At 43.7% G+C, this 20,858-nt stretch overlaps 1 protein-coding gene across 2 annotated transcripts; it reads right to left on the reverse strand.

The window, feature by feature from the left end:
- Positions 1-3,563: 3,563 nt before the first annotated feature.
- Positions 3,564-20,260, reverse strand: MTHFSD (methenyltetrahydrofolate synthetase domain containing). Of its 2 annotated transcripts, none has more exons than XM_075765341.1 (8): positions 20,193-20,260; positions 19,918-20,021; positions 18,321-18,434; positions 17,707-17,820; positions 15,606-15,696; positions 14,615-14,727; positions 14,277-14,402; positions 3,564-6,201 (listed from the first exon to the last, which is right to left on the reverse strand). In XM_075765341.1, exons 1-8 carry the CDS (start codon positions 20,218-20,220, stop codon positions 5,746-5,748), a joined length of 1,146 nt encoding a protein of 381 aa, XP_075621456.1. In that variant the 5' UTR covers positions 20,221-20,260; the 3' UTR covers positions 3,564-5,745. The 2 variants fall into 2 exon arrangements, with proteins under 2 accessions (XP_075621456.1, XP_075621457.1); XM_075765342.1 differs by lacking the exon at positions 18,321-18,434 and adding an exon at positions 18,481-18,594.
- Between the last annotated feature and the right edge of the window lie 598 nt (positions 20,261-20,858).

Here is a 20,858-nt window from a genome sequence, read left to right on the forward strand (position 1 = left end):
TGATGAGTTTCTAGTCTGTTCTCTCCAGTTGTTTTCAAAAGTGGTGGGAATTACCGATTGCATCTAGTCTATCAGGAGCCATCTCTGCCTTCCTCATTTTCCCATCTGTAAAAGGTGGATGTTACTGGGGCCGCTGTAAAGATTGACTAGATAGGTCCGTATCCTGAACTCATTTCTCCCAGTGACTTCAGTGGGATGCCCAGCCCAGAACAATGGCAGGATACATGACCCTAAACATTTCTGCAGTGCTTTGAAAGATGAAAAGCAGTGATTTTTATACCTATGTCAGTGTAGGGGCAGGGAAACGTTTCATGATGTTTATAGCAGACATCACGGACATTACACATGAAAACATGGGGAAATGGTGCACTTTTCTTGTAGGGAGATAATCTTTAATAGATGGCAACGAGGAAATAAAAGCATTCGTACACAGCAGCCTACCTCACGGAGGGGTATGTTTGCCTGAGTTACATGGCCACAGCCACAGATGTTTCCTCCAGAGCCAGAACTGCTGCATGGGGCTGTTCCTTCTGAGGAACCGGAATGAGAGAAATCCCAGCACACGCTTTTCCTCCCCCTCCTCACGCCTTGCTCCAGTTGTGGAGAAAAACACAGCCCCAGTGCTAGATTTTTGCATGGAAACATTCTCCTAAAAAACATTTGTTTCTCCCTTTGGAGCAGTAGAAGACGATGAAATAATAATAAAAATAAATTAAAAAAAAGACATGACTTGAAGACAGTATTTAACCATCCCTTTTCTGAGATATTTTATTGGTCTCCAAAGATAATGGGCTAAAGCCTCTGTCCTTAAAGACTGCTTTCTGGGAGGGGACCAGGGACTGATGTGCGTGGAGATGCCGGAGGGCTGGATGGGGACCTGGCGGTGGGATGCAGGAGAGCACTTTGCTCTCTTCCCACCCTGACGGTGAGGGGTTTTTTCCCCCTTTTTCTCTCCATGGAAACAAACGATGTCTGACTCTTGTCACTCAGAGAAGACTACACAGCAACATGGCTTGTTTACTCGCTGTTGTCTTGGGTGGATTGAAGCTGTGTGGCCTTGTCCTTGTTCCAGGAAATGCATGGATGTAGCTGGCTGAAGGAAAACCCTAACGATTGTATAGTTTTCAGTGCTGAGTGGCAGTTAGCCACCTCGCTTTTATTGTTAGCAGATTACAATGTTGCCTCACTGCTCTGTGCCACACACCACGCTGTGACTAATATCATTCAACAAAAGAAAATCCCCTCCAAAGTGACCATGTTCTCGAGCCCAATGGATCTGGTAGAGGCTCCATTCATCCGATACTGTTTTCTCTCTGCATCTCTCCCACAAGTGAGGATAAGAAGGGCAGAATCACCCTGGGAAGCTCACATCCACGATGTAACACCTAGGGTGGTCGCTGTTGGATCCCACACCCTCCCAGCTGCCATGAGCGGACCTGGGTTTGCTCACACCGACCAGCCTCCGGAGCTGTTCGGCATCTTTCCCCATTGAACCCTCCAAGAGGGGCATGCAAATAACAACATGCTAACTTTGTTTGTGCCATGAAAGGAGCTGGAAAGAATGCACCGAACCACATGACAAGCGAGGACATCAGGCTGTGCAGAGAATAGAAAGACTTCATTTTTAATTACTTCTGAACAAAGTTGGCTCAGTAAAGTATTTCCCATTGTACTGCTGAACTTTTCTTCTCATCACACAGCAGTGAAACACAGGCTCCTCCGTTGCTACAAGTGAACTAAAATCAAGTCTGTGCTAGGGATCACTTCATTCCCTATTAGAAGCAGACTACCCATCTATCACCAGTGTTTCAGACTTTTCTGCAGCATCCAGGCACTTCTTTGCCACTGTAGATGTTTTTATCATGAGAGTCTTAAGAAGCAAGACTTAAGAATCCCACTGTCATTACAGAAAGAGACTGAGGGTTAAGTGCTTAAAGACACCCTCTCCCCATTGCTCCAGGCACGAGCGGTCACAGAAAGGCCATTCCAGAGAACCAACTTTAAAGTCCTAGACTGGTGCTTCAGTCACAGCAAGAAAGAGGGGATGTAAGGGATGACATTCACCTGAGGCACAAACTGTATCTACGTAGACATAGCCAAGTTCAACCTACGTGCTGACAGCCACAGCTACAACAGGTACAAAATGAAGACTTATTACTTAAGGTTCTCATCTTTAAAGCATGTTTATTTGGACTGTAAATTCTTCATGGCATAGACTTTATGGTTAAACGTCTTGCGTGGTCTTGGTCTGGGCCAAAGGAAAACATAAGCAGGCTTCAGTTCCTCGAGTTTCAGTATGAGACCAAAGTCCAAGGATTCACTGAAATGTATTGCGTGTCAGAGTTCTGTGGATTTAGAGAAAAGTCAGAAGTGACTCGTGTAACTGATGTCTTCCTGAGCATGCAGAGAGCTTGAAACAATAGATCTAAGCAATGCAGACTGCCCCATTCACTTTTTCTTCAAAATCTGCTGTTTCCTCAAGTAGGAGCTTGGTCTGTGCACAAGAAAAAAATCCACATTGTACAGCTAAAGACACCAGACGGCCATGTAGGCGTGTGCCTTGGGCAGTCTTGCATTATTTAATTAAATAGCAATTTAGCATCTTGCATTGATATGTCTTTTAGCTAAAGATGAGCAACTCTCCAAGCAGCAGTAAGGGCCCCATCCTTGTCACCGCTTCATTGGTGTCCAAGACAGAAATTCCATTGACTTCAGAGCGTGCAGGCTCAAACTCCTGCTATGTTGGCACATGACACATTTCAGAAACCATAAGCTATACCCTCCTCCTCACAGGTAAGCTTATAGAACAGTTTTGCTGCAAGACATGCTGCTTTTTTGCAGAACGTAAATACTCAAGTTCTGTTTTTCCCCGTGGGATTCCGATAGCAACCCAGCTGTAATTTCTGAGGACGTGAAGCTCCTTACTACCAAACCTCTGCAGAAGCTCTTAACCCTTGTGAGCCTTCGGCAGCTTCAGGCTCCATTTTCAACAGCTGCCGGTACCAATTCCTTCTCTGCAGGTTGTTGCTCTTGAAGCAGAGATGACAGAAATGAACTTGTACCTGCACTTCAGTTCGCTGCTGGTGCAGATGGGTTTGTGACAGGCTGCCAAACTCAGACCTAGAGCAGCTGCTACCTTGAATTAAAAACACTCTTTAATGACTTTAAGATGCCAAGGCCCAAAAGACCTTGCTGCTTATTAATAACGTGGATCAAAAATGACTACTTAAGTTAGACATACAACCACAATAGCATCAACATCGTTATTCCAGTTCATTGAAAATGCTAACGAATGGTGCATTAGTTTAAACTTATAGTAATTATTTTTCTTCTCTGAGCTTAACTTCAGTTACATACCACTGCCTAGTTAATATCTTCTCGCTAGTGTGGTTTGGCCAGTTAATTGCCTATTGGAAAAGTAACAAGATATTAGGCAGCACTCAGCACTGTGAAATGTGGTCTCACAATGTATGACAGAAAAAAGCGACAGAACTGCAGAGATCTGCCCAACTGGATACAGACCGGGCGCAGCTCACCCTGCAGGTTACACACACAACCACAACTGCAAACAGAAAACCATCTGGGTGTGTTCGTCCAAACAAAACCGGTCACTGGCTACATGCAGCCTCCAGAGCAAAGCAAACAAACATAACATATTTATATATCACATAACATCTAAATGTATCTGCATTGAAACTTCAGAGGTTAAGAAAGGAAATAAGGTAGAGGATGAAATTCCCACAAATTTGACCAGAAAGGGCTGGTTCAATCTGTAATGCAACAGGAAGATCAGATGCTGGAAGTTTTCAGTGGCAGAATAACTGCTTTTTAACTGCTAAGGTCACCTGGGCATCTTCACCAAAGCAAGCAGTATTGCAAGAGTCAAAAAGAACATCAAATGATCATGTTACTTAATTTGCCATCATTTGGAAGGGGAAGGCAGTGATGTATAATTATTTTTTTGCTTTTCTTTCCTCCGCTTTCTAAGCTTATGATGTAATGAGTATGTTTAAGTAGTAACATAACCCCTGACTCTTACCCTTGAAGTGCACAACTCTGAAACAAGACGCAGAGGACTCCACAGTGCTTATGTTTTAATTCAGACTAAGTGATACTGAAAATAATTTTGAGCTGGCGAAAAAGAGAGCATTTTAGAGCATGGCCCTATTTTTTTTTTTTCCTTCAGAACCCTTTCCTTTGTTGACCTTACAAGAAGCTGAAGCAATGCTTTCCTTGAGCCCCTCTGTAGAGTACATGATAACGATGAGAACTTTTTATTTAATACTGTACAAAACATCTGACCCTTGAGGCATAATAACGTGCTTAAAATATACTTAACAGTACCCTCTGGCTAAAAAAAGTTTCCAACTCATACTTAGAAAAATATCCATTTAGATGCTTACTTTGACTATGTGCCCAGCATCAATGGCAAAAGTGCTTCTGTTTAGAAAGGATGGTTCAGCCAAAATTCAACTTGTTTTTCAGGAATAGGAAACCAAAGGAAAAAAAAGAAATAATAAAAGCCATACCAAATAAATCATAATTCTCCTTTACACTGTAAGTGAATGTTCACGTGTATGCAAATATTACTGTTCAAGCTAGTACTCGATAGCACTTTCACAGCGAATGCTGCCAGTGCTGCTGTCTAACCCTCACCACTGTCTGATGTTGTGGGTGCAGGAAGACCACACTGGTGGTGACAAAGGCACAGCAGGAACAGGCTTTACTACTATGCCCAGCAACTTTTCAAACAAATCCATACCAGACTGGTCACCCACAAGTTTTTGGCTATGGTCTGTCTGCTTTTCATTTCTACCACAATGATTAATATTAATGTAATTTCACAGAGGCAATGGAATCACACCAAATTATAAGAGACAAGACAAATCAAGAAAAGCATCTATTTTAGAATTATGTTTCCATGAAAAAGGCACCTCAAGTGTTTCGGGGAAAAGCCGAAGAGAAAACTGGTCCTCACTTTCCTCTGCCAGACCGAAATAAAAATTAAAAGGTTTACAAAGGGCTGAATTAAGAAAACAAAGCTGAGAAAGGGGCTACCATCTCTTACACCTGATTAGTTATTACTAGAACCCAGTGACTGAGCCAGTGTTTCCACAGCCATTCTTCAAGAGCACAAAAAGGGTGATTTCTCCCTCTGGCCATTTTTATGAAAAATATGCTGAAAACTCCCAACAGACAAACCCCATTTTTTAGTAAACAGAACTGTAACCCTTAAGACAGATTTTCTGCAGCTTGCTTTTAAGCTCACAAGTACAAATTTGCAGGTACAACCATGAGATGACAGAACGTAACCACCTCGCTACATGTGGCTGCACACAGCTACCAAGGGGCAGGTTTTTGATCCAGGCCTAACAAACGTACACACCAAACAGCAGATCAACCCCTGGTCAGTGAAAAACAAATACACAGAGTGTGGGTACTCTGTGAATAACCATTTAGAGAAATGGCCCCTCTGTCATCTAGCTTGACAAATACACTTCGCATGTACAACTGCAGGAATGAGGCAGGCAAGTCAGCTGTGAGACGTATGCCTCATTTGTTTGGAAAGCTGGCTTTGCACTTTGTTTAGCCTGCAGAAATCAGAGGATACACTAATATCCTTGAAAACTTAGGTTGGCTTCTCACAAAACAAGGAAAACGCCTATTTTTTTCCTCTATTCATATTCATTTCTGACTATTGATTTCTACTTGCCCTTTGTTTCTCTGATTCTTGGCCAGCTCAACTCACAAAGTATTACCCCCCAGGCTCAAGCCTTTCAAAGAGGATACAGCACTCTCTGCAGTTGCTTTATCCTTGTAATCGAGAAAAGCCCTGTGTTGTGCTCCTTGCCAAACCAGTCGTAAAGGAGTTGCATGGAATTCCCTTAAAGCACATTTCAGCTCGCTCACTCTTACACTGGGAGGTATGTTCCCCACATACACAGTAGTAATCATGCCAGATCCCTCTAATCTGGGACTTAAAGAATAATTTTCAATATAATGTTGTCCTATTTGAGCTGAGCCCATAGCAGCCTGCGATCTTGTATTTTCAGCCATCGCCTTCTGATTTAATGCTGCTGGTGGGTTGGCGTTTGCCAAGTCTGAATGTTCATCTTGGACGGTAACATCCTTGCCAGTCTGCTTCTCTCTGTATCGAAGGGTCTTTAGGATGGGGATTTTTCCCAGCATCTCATAGCTGACCTAAAAAGGAGGAAGACAGATACAATGATGAGATTTCTTGCCTTCCAGAAAAAGATGACGACCATCAGGACCCATTTGTGCCATAAAAAGAGATGAACCTTATTATATTGCTACCATTCAGAGTGCCAGAGCATTCAAAATGTTACTAATTGCTGGCCTGATTCTGAAGTTGCTCCCTAAATACACACTGCAGGACAAAAATAAACATTAGTTACTCTTTAAGCGAGCAGCACAATGTAGATCCAGCAGGAAAATCAAAACCAAACTCAGAACTATTTGATTCTGACATTTATCTATCAGAGTGCTTTCAGACTCACATTCGCATTGTTATCCCTTAATATTTGCTTTGACCGAGGGCCTATGCTCCTGCTCTGGCAGAATCTGACATGCCTACAACTCATCAGACCATCAGGCACTTTCATTCTGCAGACCTCCTTGCACTCTTTTCCCCCAAAACAGGATATCCCGTAGGCTGGGTCATACAATGGGGAGGGACGACGGTGTTAAGTTTGCAGCCGGGAAGCGTGCCTTGCAGCGCGGCTCCTCTGAGTGTGGGCCCAGCTGGAGGCACGTTCTCTTGGTTGTGGCACATCACCACAGCCTCCCTCTTGTCATCTGACCTCACACACCGCCCACAGCTACTCATCAGATCCCACATCAGTCTGCTGGGTTGGATCACAGAACGGAAGAGCGTTTGGACACTATACTTCAAAACTGTGAACTCTCTATCCCTTCCATCCACCCTAAGTTCACAAGCAGCTTTTCTGGAAGGGCTCTTCCTCTCAACAGCTGAACCCTATCCATCTCAGGCATGAGATGCCCCAGGCTGCACTCAGTGACTGGCAGGAAACGCAGTGGTTCCCTAGCTAATGTGGTCTAGCTCTTGGCTTGCAGACTGCAGTTGCAAGGAGGAATAATTCGTACTTGGCTGCTGGACAAGCAGAACATCCATCAACACAAGATCCAATTCTTAAATTTAGGGAGCAAAACAGAGCCTAGGGAAGTGATGCCTGAGCTAGCAGAGACCCAACCTAGTAGCCCACACAGTGTGAGCAAGCCACTCTAGCAGGGTACTGCACCCAAACTTACGAGCCACTACTTCTCAGCAGGCTGTGCTGGACTAGCACTAGCATATGCCGGCTAGAATATGTCTGCAGATCTCCCAGCTCAGATCTCTCTTATCCCAGAGCCCCTGAATTCCTGGTTCTATGATTACAGTCAGAATGAGTTTGGATCTGGCTGCACCACAAAGTCTAAAATTTGCAAATCTCTAGGGAGGGTAGCCCAGCTCTGAAGTGACTCGAGTAAAATCAAAGACATGGTGGGGGCAATATTAGGCTTTGGTAACAGGCAAGCCAGTCAACAGAAGTGTCATGAATGTTCCCAGGGCTCCTCTTCTGAGGAGCAAACAAGCAAGTTTTATTTCAGGCTGAAACTAAATAAAAATAAAATTTACATAAAGCCCATCCTAGCTTTATCTTGTTAATATAACATCAAATAGCAGAATAGGACTAACCAGTATGGGCAGAGGCCACCTCCATTCTGCCACACTGCAGACCCAGAGTCAAGGTGTTTGGGATCAGGCCCTTTAAACAAGCAAACTTTATGACGAAGAACATTTCTGAACAAATCTGGCCTGATCTGGCAGTCAGCACAGAGAGGCAAGGACTTCCTCTGGGGGTCTGGGAGCCTCCGCACTCTGAAAGGTACATGCCATTTTCAGATTTTGAAGAGTTATTGCTCTGTGGATTCTTGGACTGATTTGTTTTTCTCAGCCAAGAACTCAGACTGCTGTGTTTGACAGCAAACTCCCCTTCCCTGGGCGATACAACATCAAACCAATGGCTTAAGCCATTTCACTTTGTTTTTACTGGCCAACAATTAGGAACATTTGTTGTCCTCTGTCAAATTTCTATGTGAAATGTAAGCTCTATGCTAATTAAACCAAACAGGAAAAACATTTTTCTATTCTCATGCAACTAATCACTCCTGGACCCAAAGCACAACCTCAACCTCTTACCAAGTGTACCAGTTCCTTTCACGCTGAAATTAAACTCAGTTCCCAAGACACGGACTGAGTGTTTAGTTAGAAATATCAATGCTACCAAGGGCAAACCCTTACCACTTTGTAAATTAAGGGACTCAAAGAGATGGGTACTGAGAGGATGAGCTCTGGAACTCCCAGTCTTTCAAGGGCAAATTGAGGAGTGGAGTTAGATAATCCAAGGGCCAAAATACTCTCTTAAGGGACTTCAACTGGCCAGGCTTCAACGTAGCCTCTCCTCTCACGAGAGCGACCAGTAGTTTTTGGCATCTTACTGGAGCTCTTTGAGCTACTGTTTCAGGCTCCCTGCAAACTCAGGAAGCTATAGTTACAACAGCATATACATCTTTGCAAGGGCTATGAACTAGTTTTCTATAAAAGCTGAAGCTCTGATCAAACAGCACCCCATGAGGCGAACCTATCATTACCTTAAATTCAGCCCTCTGTAGAGATAACAGTACCAAAGCAACAAAGGCAGTTGATTTGGCACTCAGATTTGTTTGCAATAGAAAATGTAAAAAATCTACGTTAGACAAGTTCTGACAGTGTCAACTGACATCCTGGCCCAAAAGAGAGACAGATGATTTACCTTAACGGTCATTTTCCCTGGGGTCGAGGAGAATCTTTCAGCTGGGCCAAAGCTTTCAAATCCTTCCCTACTTTTCCCCACTTTTATGTCAAGGAAAGGCAGAAACTCAGTTTGGGATTTCAGAGTTTCAATTCAACTAACCAATTCACTACCATTTTTGGGGTGCAGGGGGTGAGAGCCAAAAGGGCAAAGGGGGCAGTGGGTGGCAGAGGAGAGGAAAAAGCTTGCTCTGCTCTGTTGCAAAATAGCAAACAAAAGAACTCTGTGGTAGTACAATGTGTTGCTAATTATGATCATGCAAAAAGTTTCTTTTGTCTTGTGAGCTGTGGAGGATTGCAGTGATTTATTTCCACGTGGAGAGAGGCCAAAGATACTCCTCCTTTTTCAAACAAGCTGCACGTTTCTTGGTCGTGTGCCGGCTGGTCACTCCTCCCTAGCCTTGCCTACTGCTTTAGGCTAAGCCAGGCTTCAGGGGACTTGGGTTCTGCCCCAAGGCTGGTTGATCCACTTATGTGGACCTGGGCAAACCCAGTGGTGGAAGCTTCTTCCCTTGCTCCCCCCATCCCTATAAAATCAAGGCCAAACCATTTATTGATGTTTGTAAACTTTGTATTGAGTGTTGGGATTTAGCTAAATGATTGGCTTTGGCAGTGAAGGCAGCTGAAGAAGTTTTCTATTATCCCTTGACCACCAATTCCCAGGCCAGTTCCAAGCTTCAGCCCTCTGGGGTTGGCCAACAAAAGTGCTTGTGGGTCTGCGCTATAAACTCAGTAACTGAAGTGATTCAGGTTAAAAATAACTCCACCAAAGGCAATCAATCATTTAACAATCCTGCCTACTCCCTGCCATAGCTGGGAGAGCTTTGGGGAAAGAGGACAGCAGGGCAGATGAATTCTTCTGGCACACAATTACCAGGCTATGGGAAAGGAGCTGAGAAGGGAAATGTGGCCCCTTTTTGACAGAAACCTGAAAAAAACAGAGTCTTGGATGCTGACTGGCAACACAAATCTCCCAGCACTTAACCCTGAGCATCCGCTCTTACGACACCTGGTTTGGTCCCAAAACAATGTAGTGGCAGATGGACTTCTGCAACATCTCTGCTGAAACATTGGGTCTCTCTTCAACCTCTGTTATTCCAGAACAGTGAATGTAGCCACTTTCAATATTTTGCTGGCGAAAATGAAAGATGTGTTTGTCCCCTGACAGAATGAGTAATGCTGACCCCTGATACAGTACAGGCCAAGCCAAACACCACTTTGATTTCCCTGGCAGCAAAGGCGGTACAGTTCTGATGTATGGCAGATGAGGGAAGAACAGCTATAAATTGGAGAGCACGCTAGGTCTGCTATTTAATTCTGCTTCACACAGCTACCCATCTGCACACATCAACTGACAGAAGAACACGTGGCTTAAGATGGAGACAGATGCTGCTGCTGCCCTGCTGTGGAAGGCTGCAAACAAGACCAAACAATCTTTAGTACAGCAGACCCACCAGCCCTTCCAAGTATTGAGGCTGGTAGGGAGAAGGTGTTTGAAAAAGTCATCTTTATCATCCCTGCGGGGTGTCTGACCCTAGACTCCTCATAAAGGCTTCCAGGACAGACCTCACTTCTCATGTTGTCTCCTTAATCAGTTGCTTATTTCAAGGAGCACTGAGTTCACAGGGGTGTAAAGCACAGACAAAGCCAAGACAGTTAGGATGGGCCAGCACAGTTGAATATTTTATCATTCATTTGCACAAAATGTCCAAATATGTGCACGCAATCCGAGGGCATATTTCTGGGAGCTGGCAGCCCATGAAGTCTGCTTGTGTCCCTCAGGAGAAACTTATGCAACCCACATTTGGAATCCATCAGCAAAAACTGATTCCAGGGACTCTGCAGCAAGGGTCAGAGTTGCAAAGGTGTTGAGATGTTTAACCATGCGTGGAAGCATGCCCTGCTCACACTATCCCTCCAAAAAACAAAATAAAACAAACCTTGGCTAAACTGACAGCAATTTTCTCCTGATGGCAGCACTGGTCCCCTGCTGAAGCTTTTGCCAGCTTCACTGTGTGAATTTTCTGAACTTTAAATAACATCATTTTACTTTCCAAACACTCTATCACAAACCCGAATCAAAAGCTGTTTCTTGTCAGATAGTTCGCATCTCTGCCACTGCATACTAAACTCTTTCAACATTAGACCCAGGGATTTCCCCCAGTTCATTTCGTTTGGGGAAAAAATCTTTTCCTACTTCTATAAAATTCTCAGCAAAAGAATGATTAAAGAAACAGAAGGAAATGCTTACTAGAATCTAGTGATTTTTCCACCAACTAGTCTCATTTCCCTCTTCATGACCCCAAATATTTTAATTGGGCTGTAGAGTTTCAATTTAAAATAAGCGCAGCACAAATAACTTCGTAATTGTGACAAATATAATAGTGTCACAGATAAAGATCACAGCTACCCATACAAAATACTAAATGAGAAAGTAAGTCGTTTCGTGAATTTAGAGTTCCCAGAAACAATGGGTTAGATTTTCAAGACAGATGAAGCCAAATAATTCTCCACTGGCATCCAAATAAAGTTTTCCAGAGTGCTCAGCTCTTAGCAGCTCTTGCTGTCCTCCAAGAGCCCACACGGATTTCTCAAAAACCTGAACTCAGATGCAGAAAATTTACCCATATACACATTCCAGTACTGCCTTTGTATGTAGAAGTGTTTCTAGAGTACCTAGCACTGGTATTGACAGTGCTTCTTTGGTATTAATAATACTGTAGCTCTTGCACTTCCTTGGAAGTCTTTAAACCAGCATTTCTGTGACAAAAATCATAGCAAGTAATTCACATCTTCCTGTTTGGAAAAACATACTACCTCAACAGCAAGAAATAGCTCAGCTGGAAATTCTGCACTGAGAAGAACTGAAAGGAGGCAACTGAGGGCAAGTCATGCCAATTACCCCAAGAAGTGAATCATTTGCTCACAGAGGAACACCTATTTACCCCTCCCCATATCTGACACGCTACTTCCTTCCTACATAGCACAAACAAAAATCACTCCAGGAAAATGCAGTACCCCTTTGAGCACAGAAATCTAGCCTGGAGACATGCATTTTGTTTGCTGCATAAGTACCTTCTTAACTCTTTCAAGCTGAAAACAGAGTGTATGTATTAATGGTTAGTTATCATAACAGCTTCAGGAAAGCACATCCTTTACAACAATGCTTATCTGTAATCCCATGTTTGCAAACACCTTTAATTTAAGGTCTTAAATCATTGTCTTGGCTTGATCCAGCCATGTTCTGAAGGACCAACTTTTTTGTAATGTGTTTTACACATCACACATCTTAACAATAAAGCTAAGCTACTTTCTGTTAACAAAACACCACATTTAGAAGTGGGCTATTTATTTACTCACTACCCTTTGGTTCATTTAGTTTTGCTCTGAGGAACAGGAATGCACCAGTAAAGCCAGGATTTGAAGGAAAAAAGGATGTAGAGAAAAGGATGAGAAAAGCATGTAGAAGCAGCCAGGAAAAGTCAAAGGACAAACACTTAAATAACCCGTATCGAATCCTGCATTTTTAACACCCTGTTGATTAACTAGACCTCCCACCTCCAAGACCCTCTGTGCAAGAGTTGATCATACAGTTACCATCACAAACACAAACATATACACATCATTCAGCTCCCTGTGAAAGAATAATGCTAGTTTCTTTCTTCTTCATGTAGACACAACACTTTGCTCTTGTCTCAGAGTAAAAGAAATGTAACGATTATCCCTGCTCTGGCTAGTATTCTCCAATATTCTTATTTAATCAACATATGCTCTGAAGAACAGCCAAAAGTAGTTTTACCAAATGCTCAATCATGTAATGTGCTCCTTAGTCAGTGAAAGCTGTAGAAAATTCAGCGAGAGCTGTACTTTTCAGGCAATACCACTAATGTAGAGATTACTATAGGAAAAAAGTTTTACTGTCTCATGCAAACTGACTAAAGTCAGTGAGGTGCAAGCTTTAGATATGACTCTGTTAAGCACCTCCTCAAGCTTTAGACACAAGCACAACGGAGCTGTGGCAAATACTTCATTAGTTTATAAGATGTATACTATAACATTGATCTTGACTTTTTCCTCTAAAAAGCAAAGAAATGCAAAAGTAACATCAAATTTGATACATCTCTTGGGACTGACTGACTTTTCATGAGTGGTAAAAGTTGCACAAAAATTCAGCGGCCCCTGAAAGGGACCGTGTTCCCCAGACCTTTGAAAAATGTCGTTGCTAAAGGGAATCAGACAGGGGGAAAAAAAAAAAAAAACTGTTAGCAAGGCCACTTACTCAGATTGAAGTCTGACACTAAGACAGACAGACTGTGATCAAAAGTATGTTGGCAAGATGGATGGAGCACAAGGGGTCGGCCTTCAAAACAATTACATTCAATAATATTCTAAAAAAATTACGATTCAAAAATAATTCAACGGAAAAAATGCACTAGTACAGACAGAGCTTTTATTTATTTATTTATAACCTCAAATCCTCAACCACAGGCAGGGTAAAATACTCTCCCACCACAGGAATAAAAATAGTACTGGCTAGAATTGTTTGTTGTAGATACATTACCTTAACAAATTTAACTCTTTTTGCTGGTTGGCAAGTGCTTAATAAACAACTCTGGATTTCCCTAGAAGTATTCATTACTAATTCCTCAGTGGTTTTTGCAAGACATAGGCACACTATTCCTCATGTCAGTGTTCCTACTGTTACTCAATCATGTGGGATTGCATCTGCTCCCTAACTGGATGATTTTAGGAATGAAAATCTAATGACAAAGAAAAAAGTTTTCCCAGCATGAACTTCCAGTAAAACAATTCACTAAATGCTTTTTCTGAAACAATTTGTGAAGCTGCTAAATTCTCTGACAATCTTGGGCGGGGGGGGGAGGGGAGGGGCAGCACAGGAGGCCTAACCTGTAAAACAATATTTAACAATAAATAATGATTCATGATTTAAAGCAGTATAAAGTCACTATTCCTCCACCTGAAAATGAGCTCCAGCCACAAATTCATCTATCCCTTGAAAGTTAATCCCATACATCCGCTACATAAACAGCAATGTACCAGCCACTAGGTCACACTTTCCTTTCACGACCAGAGCAGCACATATTTTACCCATTCCACACAGCCTAATGCCATAAAGTTCTTTTTATGGTACTGCCGCCAGAAAACAAACAGAGCCAATTTCAATGAGCACTGAGGAATAAAACACAGAAGGTGGAAAAGCCCCTCAGCTTACATAAACTATTATACCGCAAACGACTACTTAAAAAACACTACACACATATTCTGCTGTTTTGTTTCATCTGACAAACACGTTTGCTCCATTTCCAAGTATTTCTAATAGAACAAATGTGTTTATATGTAAAAATAGGGGACTTATCAACAGACGGACAGTACAGTAACTTGCCTTATGCCATATTATTCCCTGAGGTTTCGGTCGTTTGCAATTAGTCTTGATAGTTCTTGTGGGAGTGAGTATATAATCCACAGTTAAATCATGATCATCAAGAAGATCTTCTGCTATGTCAACCACCTGCAAGGAACAAGAGATTTGGTAAATAGTTAAAAACAAATTCACTAAAATTGCACACCATTCCTGATGTCTCGCAACATATGAAAATGTCAATGACATTGGAAACAAAGTAAAGATGCAGCACCAACATCATTCCAAGTCTGTTCTTCGGACATACCATTCAGTATCACAGTGTTCTGACTTGTCACTTGAGAGGGGATGTTTGAATTTACCTGGCAGTCATGCACAATAGTAATTACAGGTGTATCCGCCTGCACTGCACCCATTGACACCATCATTGCATATTCCATGTCTGCATAACCTTCCCCTTTTCCAATTCTCCAGCCTAAAATACACAAAAGCAAACGGTGATAGTAAACACGGAAACAGCAGAGGGAAAGGCTGGTAACTGTCAAAAACATGCAATTTAACTAAGCTGCTTGCAACAGATAAACCAAGCATAGAGTTGTAACTTGGGAAAAATTCAGATCAGCATCTCTCATGGAATGCAACTTTCCTTGGAATCAGCACTGAAATCAAAATAAAACATTAGTTTCAATGAACACCTGAAGGATCCCAGGAGCCCCTCATTCAGAGTAAACCAAATTTGGTCCAGTAACATAGAAGCTTATTTACCCATTGTAATTAGAATCCTCTGTTCATGTCAAACATAGATTAACTTCATGTGGGTAAAGGGGAGTCTGGGCCACACACAAGGAGCATTTTATTTTTAGGCAATGGATAAAGTCAGGTGAAATTTTTTCACCACCAGCAAATCTTCAAAATGCTAGAAAATGTAAAATCTGATCCCCAAATAGGTGATGAATCAGAAGCTGTAACACACGTCCTTTCACACACCCTGTGAGAGCAGAGCAGATCCTCTGAACAGGGAGCCCTCATCCTTTTAAAATAAAATTTTAAAAAATGTAAAAATTGCTTGCCTGAATAGCTCTACTGAAGGCCAGAACACTGGCCTGCATGCTCTAAACCACACTGCTGCCTGCCCACTAGGTGCTGGCAGCATTGTTGTAAAGCAGGCACTGATTCTTCCTGGTTGGACTGGGATCAGTGACTTGTCACACAGAAGAGACAGAACTCAAGACCGTAATTCAGCTCCAAAGATACGGTCGTGTCTGCCAAAAGGAACACGTAGTGTAGCCTACTGACATTGTGAATCGTGACTCAAGACCCTCCTCCTGAAAAGCTTACAAGGCTTTATCTTACCTTTTTCAGAGACAGCCACTGATCCTACAACAACCAAGTCCACTCGTGCTTTCCCATCGAGACCTACAGGCACGCTGTATTCTTTTATACCCTGCAAGAAAAACATAATTTGAGGTTTGCAGATTACAGAGTCTTCCAACCAGTGAGGCAGAAATCCAGAATATTTTGATAAAGCCAAGTAACTCCCCACGTTTCGAAGTGTTTCTTCCATGTATAGCCAAGCTGTATATGTCTGGAAAGTTATCCTCCAAGGAATCCTAGAATACATTCCCTATTACAGTGACAAGAATGTTGGCACACTTCAAGGAGAGCTAGGGGAGGTGGGGACTTTTCTAAGCAAGGTTACTTATTTAGGATCAAATACTTGTATTTTGAAACCCTTTATTTGGCATCTGTTTCTAAAAATGAGGGCCCTACCCTACCACTACTAACTTAAAGTCGTAATACGTAAATTCACGCTTATGAGGAATATCAGAGCACTCCAAATTCTTAAATTAATTTTCACAATGTTAATTTGGAGACAGACAGCTACAGCATAAAGACATTAAGCTGCTTGTCTGAAGTCACACAAAATGCTTTACTGAAGTACAACCAGGTCACAAGCTGCATCACTCTCCATTTCACACTGCATCCACTGCCCTGCCAGTTTTTCCACACCTGTATCTTTAAAAGCACCTTCCTAAGCTGCCTACATGTTCCCCGAGACTATACTCCTTAACACTTTGCTCTGTGATCGTTATTCAGGATGTGCCACTGCCAAGCTAAGCTATCTTTACCAAAACCTTGTATCTAAGGTACTAACGAACAGAAAAACACGCTGTTCCTGACAAATGAAAAGAAAAACCTTATAGTCCTGTCATCCTTTTTTAATCACCTTTCTGCCCCCTAATTCCCACCCACACCTCTTCAGGCTCCTCTGTGAAGAACATATCCTAACAAAGTTCTGTCCAGAGCTGCAGAAATTAAAAATGGTGTTTACTTGGGCTTTCAAACAGTGTAATGTAAATCCTCCTCACATGTTTCAACTTTATGCTAAGTTAATCCTCACAATAAAAACCCAAACATTTTCTGTGTAGAGCACAAAACCAAAAAGATCAGTAATTTGTGGCTGACTATCAGTAATAATGCTCATTATCCACTTCACAGCAGACTGGTAAGAATTGTTTGCACAGTGCTTTGTAAATATAAACTGCTAATAGCATTTATTCATTAGCACGCCTGGTTGGGGGAAAAAAAACCACATGGTGGTAAGATCAGAGATCAGATATGAGGCCTGAAGCTGGTCAAGAGAAAGGTCTCTTTCAAAAGTGCTCTTCCACGTTGAAAAGCTTAATTAGTTAATGACTTTAATAGAAGTTCCAACAAAGAAAGTCGCTACTAATTACCATCCATTTAAACCCTCAGTTGCATACAAGATTACTGTAGAACTTTATTGCCTGTAGCAGGAGACAAAGAACGAAATAAAACCTCTATAGCTGGCCTATTCATTTTGTACAAGTTACATCTTCCTAACAAATAAAGATGCGTATAAAATAACGCAGGTTTGGCTGCCAAGTTACTTTAGCTGTACACTATCAAATTTTAACACCAGAGGGCAGCAACACACCACACTTCAAAACAAAACTGTTACATTTTTGCACCTCAGCTGACACAAATGACAAAGTTAATGTTTCTTTAGACTTAGGATTCTGAAAGAACTGATCTTTCATGTTTATTAAACCCTAATATTTTATTGACCAGATTATGCAAAAACCGTAAACACTAAAATATTCCTTAAAGGGTTCACTAGCTCAAAACTGCAGAAGAATATAGGAGTACTATTTACTAGAAACCTAAAGATCTAACTCACCTATGAAAGTTGTTCATCATGTTCCAAAAGGCATTTACAAAATACACCATTCTGTTAATAAAATATAGTGAAAAGACTAAATTTCCTCATGATTTAAGTACCAACAAAAAAAATTATCAATGACAGTTGGGTACAGAAAACCAGGAATATCATGCTAGCAGAAAAATATTTCAGGTAGCATCTAGTTTTCCAGCTTCTAGTTGCACTATCATAACACAACACTCTTCTACCTCCCCCACTCTGCATTCCTACTTGAGACGTAGCACATATTCGCAGGATCTCCTTAGTTGCACCTGAAGGTGGAACAATCTTATTGAACAGCCCAGTTCTCAGACGAGGTGTGGGAACCAACAAAGTCTTCCTTGCCTGTGTAACAAAAGAAGTTATCACATTAAAAGGAGCTGGGCCACTAAAAAAATATTTTTACTGTCCCATAGGTCTCCAGGTGGTCAATCATCTTATTTGCTACAGAGCAGTTAGCATTGCTGACTGCGTAGTGCTTGTAGATGAATGCCCTCCAGTACAGCAAAATTCTGGACATGGTTTTATTTAATAAATAGATGGCAAGAAATACCTATTGATCTAAAGTGCACGTCCACAAATGAGCTACACATATAAGCTACTGAACATGCATAGGTTTTGGGGAATAAGAATACAATGATGGTGAAACAGCTCTTGCTCCACTGAAATGTATGAACTTCCCCAAACCCTACCTGCACCTTTGCAATCGCCGAAAAGGCAAAACTGTCCTTACATCAGCCACCTCATGAGGCTCAGAATTTGTAAAGCTCCCGTGACCATGGGATGCTGTCAAGTGCTGCACTGCTGTCCCACTCTCCTCCTCATGGGTGCAAAGGTGCCATTACCTGCAGTGCAGCTAGCCGAACACCTTCTAGAGGTTTGTCAGGATCCACTTTAATCTCACATGCTCTGTTGAACACATCCAGCTGTTTAATAGAGCAGCAAGCCTGGTGAGATCCCTGCGTGAAGAAAGGAATTGAGAGAGAACAGAATACGTTCACTTACTTCCAGTGTTAGAAAGCGAGCATTCTTCTGGGGAGCATCAGGATTTATTTTTACAGTATTGGCAGCTTTGAACTCCTGTAAACCCAGAAGCCTTGTTGCAGCATGGGAGGCACCCTGTTTTCATAAGATACCAGTGCATTACCAAGGAGTTCAAGGCAGAGAAGGGAAATTTACAATCTTTCATCCTATAGAGAGGCTGATTTCCCCAGATTTTAAATATGAGGGAGATACTGTGAATTTTGCAACGTTTTCTATGGGTAACTCTCACATACCAAGAGATGCTGAGAGCTTGACCAATATCTTGCAGGCGTCAGAAAAAGAGGGGATCCAAGTACAGTCACTTAGCCTGACCTCACCCTCATTCACACCTAACTGAAAGCTGGAGATCAATTTCCCTGTTTAGTCAAGGAATACAAAAGGATCCCTTTAAACACAAGCCATAGTCAGAGACCCTTAATGGATGAAAACTTTCTGGACAAGGCTTTCTCTTTACAGAGACTACAGTGAACTCAGAAGATTCACTCCTTAACTAAGATGCTCAAGTTTAGCAGAGGACACACTCCTCTCGTAATTTAAGCTGCTATCCCCTTGCTTAAGGGCATAATAAAGTCTCAGGCTTCCTCTGCCCGCTTCAGCGCCAAACTAAGGTGGAATGTTTCTGCCAGTCCTTTGAACAAAAGCAGAGCCAATCTCCTAATGCTGCTCTTGGGCTAAAATACCCAGCACACGTCCCCACAATGCTATTTTGGGCATCATTTCTTCCACATATGCCAGATACGTGGCTGCACACCTTCAGCTTGGATTAAAACAGGTAGATGGTAAGCAGCGGCCAGAGTAACTGAATACTTGAAAGTCCTCTTATTTCTTCCTCCCACTCATCAAACCAGGGATGCAGCAAAGCCAGAGCAGGAGGAAGGGTTCTCCCACCACTGCCCAGCAACAGTCAGCAATAACTTGGCCACCACTCACATCTCAGCAGCACACTGTATGTTCACAGGCTGAGTCCTACAAGCCAGGTGATCTCAGCTGTCCATTCCAATGGTCCTGCTGAAGGCTCTGGGGAGTGAAATCCAGTTTCCCCACCCATAAATACATTTCACTCCTTCGCAAGGTGGTTTTGTATCTACTCAGTAAAACACTGCACACACCTGCCACATCTTGTCAGGTACAGATACCTGCATTTCTTTACTTGCTGTAAATTATAGGTGCGTGCTACTTGTGTCACGGTGTTTTTCAGAGCTCTGCCACCCTTTACCATCACTCACCAACCGCACAGCCCACAGAACCGGCGGTTCTCAGCTGCCCGTTTGAGGGCAGGGAAACTGGGGGCGGGGGGAAGGCCCCGCCGGCCTGGGCTCCGGGCTCCAGAGCCCGGCGGATCCCGAGGCTAGGAGAAGAGGAAGGAAGCGGCCCAGACCCGCAGCCGGGTCGCCGTACCTTGAAGTTGGGGATGCGGCGGTGCACCGGCCGCGGGAAGTCGGCCAGGCCGCTGGCCTCCAGGTAATCCCACACCTTCTCCCGGACGTCCCACTTGGAGGCACCTGGAGGAGGGCAGAGCTGAGGGCTCGGCCGGGCGCCTCACGGGGGAGCGCTGCGACCGTCGCCGGCCCGGCCCGGCCCCTCCATCCCCCTCCCTCACACCAACGGTCGCCCCCAACGGCCGCGCTCGCGCCCCCCGTCCCGCCGTGACGTAGCGCGCCGCACCGCCTCACCCGCGCGCAGCCGCACACCCCCCTCCATGGCTGCGCGACCGGCAGCGGGGAGGAGCCTCCGTCTTAGCCCCGCCCCTCGCGCATGCGTCTACGGCGGCGCGGCGGCGCCAAAAAAGCCGCGAAGGCGAAGTGGAGGAGGGTGGTGGTGGGATGGCGTGCGGGGATGGCGGCGGTGGGGCTGTTCGGGACGGGGAAGGGCTGCTCCTGGTCCGCCTTCACCTGGGCGAGCCGAGCCTTCGGGGAACGAGGAGCCCGTGCTCCTGCTGGGGCCCCTTTTTTTGCAGTGTAAAGGCTGTGAGGGAACCGAGGCCTAATGGAGGGTCCTTCCCTTTTGGGCCTGGTTTGAGGGGCCAGGCAGGAGCAGTGTGTGGTGAGGAAACCATCGCCATGATGGCCTGGGCTCCCTTCTCTGGGTGTCTCTGCAGCTGGGCAGCTTCCGGGCTGTACTGTGGTGCCCTGCAGCAGAGGCCTGCTGGGTGTCATCCTGCCTGGGTTCTGGGCGAGCCGTGGGGGGGATCGCACACCCCAAAACCTGCCCCAGCACCACCCGCCTTTCTCAAGGCAAACAAGGGATGTGCCCTGCCACTAACATCATGAGAGGGACCCTGAGGTTGTAGGAATACTGTGATCCTTCAATCATGTGTTATAACTGGGGGGGGGGGGGGG

Source organism: Balearica regulorum, chromosome 13, assembly GCF_011004875.1.
Source record: "Balearica regulorum gibbericeps isolate bBalReg1 chromosome 13, bBalReg1.pri, whole genome shotgun sequence".
NCBI classification, from domain to species: Eukaryota; Metazoa; Chordata; class Aves; order Gruiformes; family Gruidae; genus Balearica; species Balearica regulorum.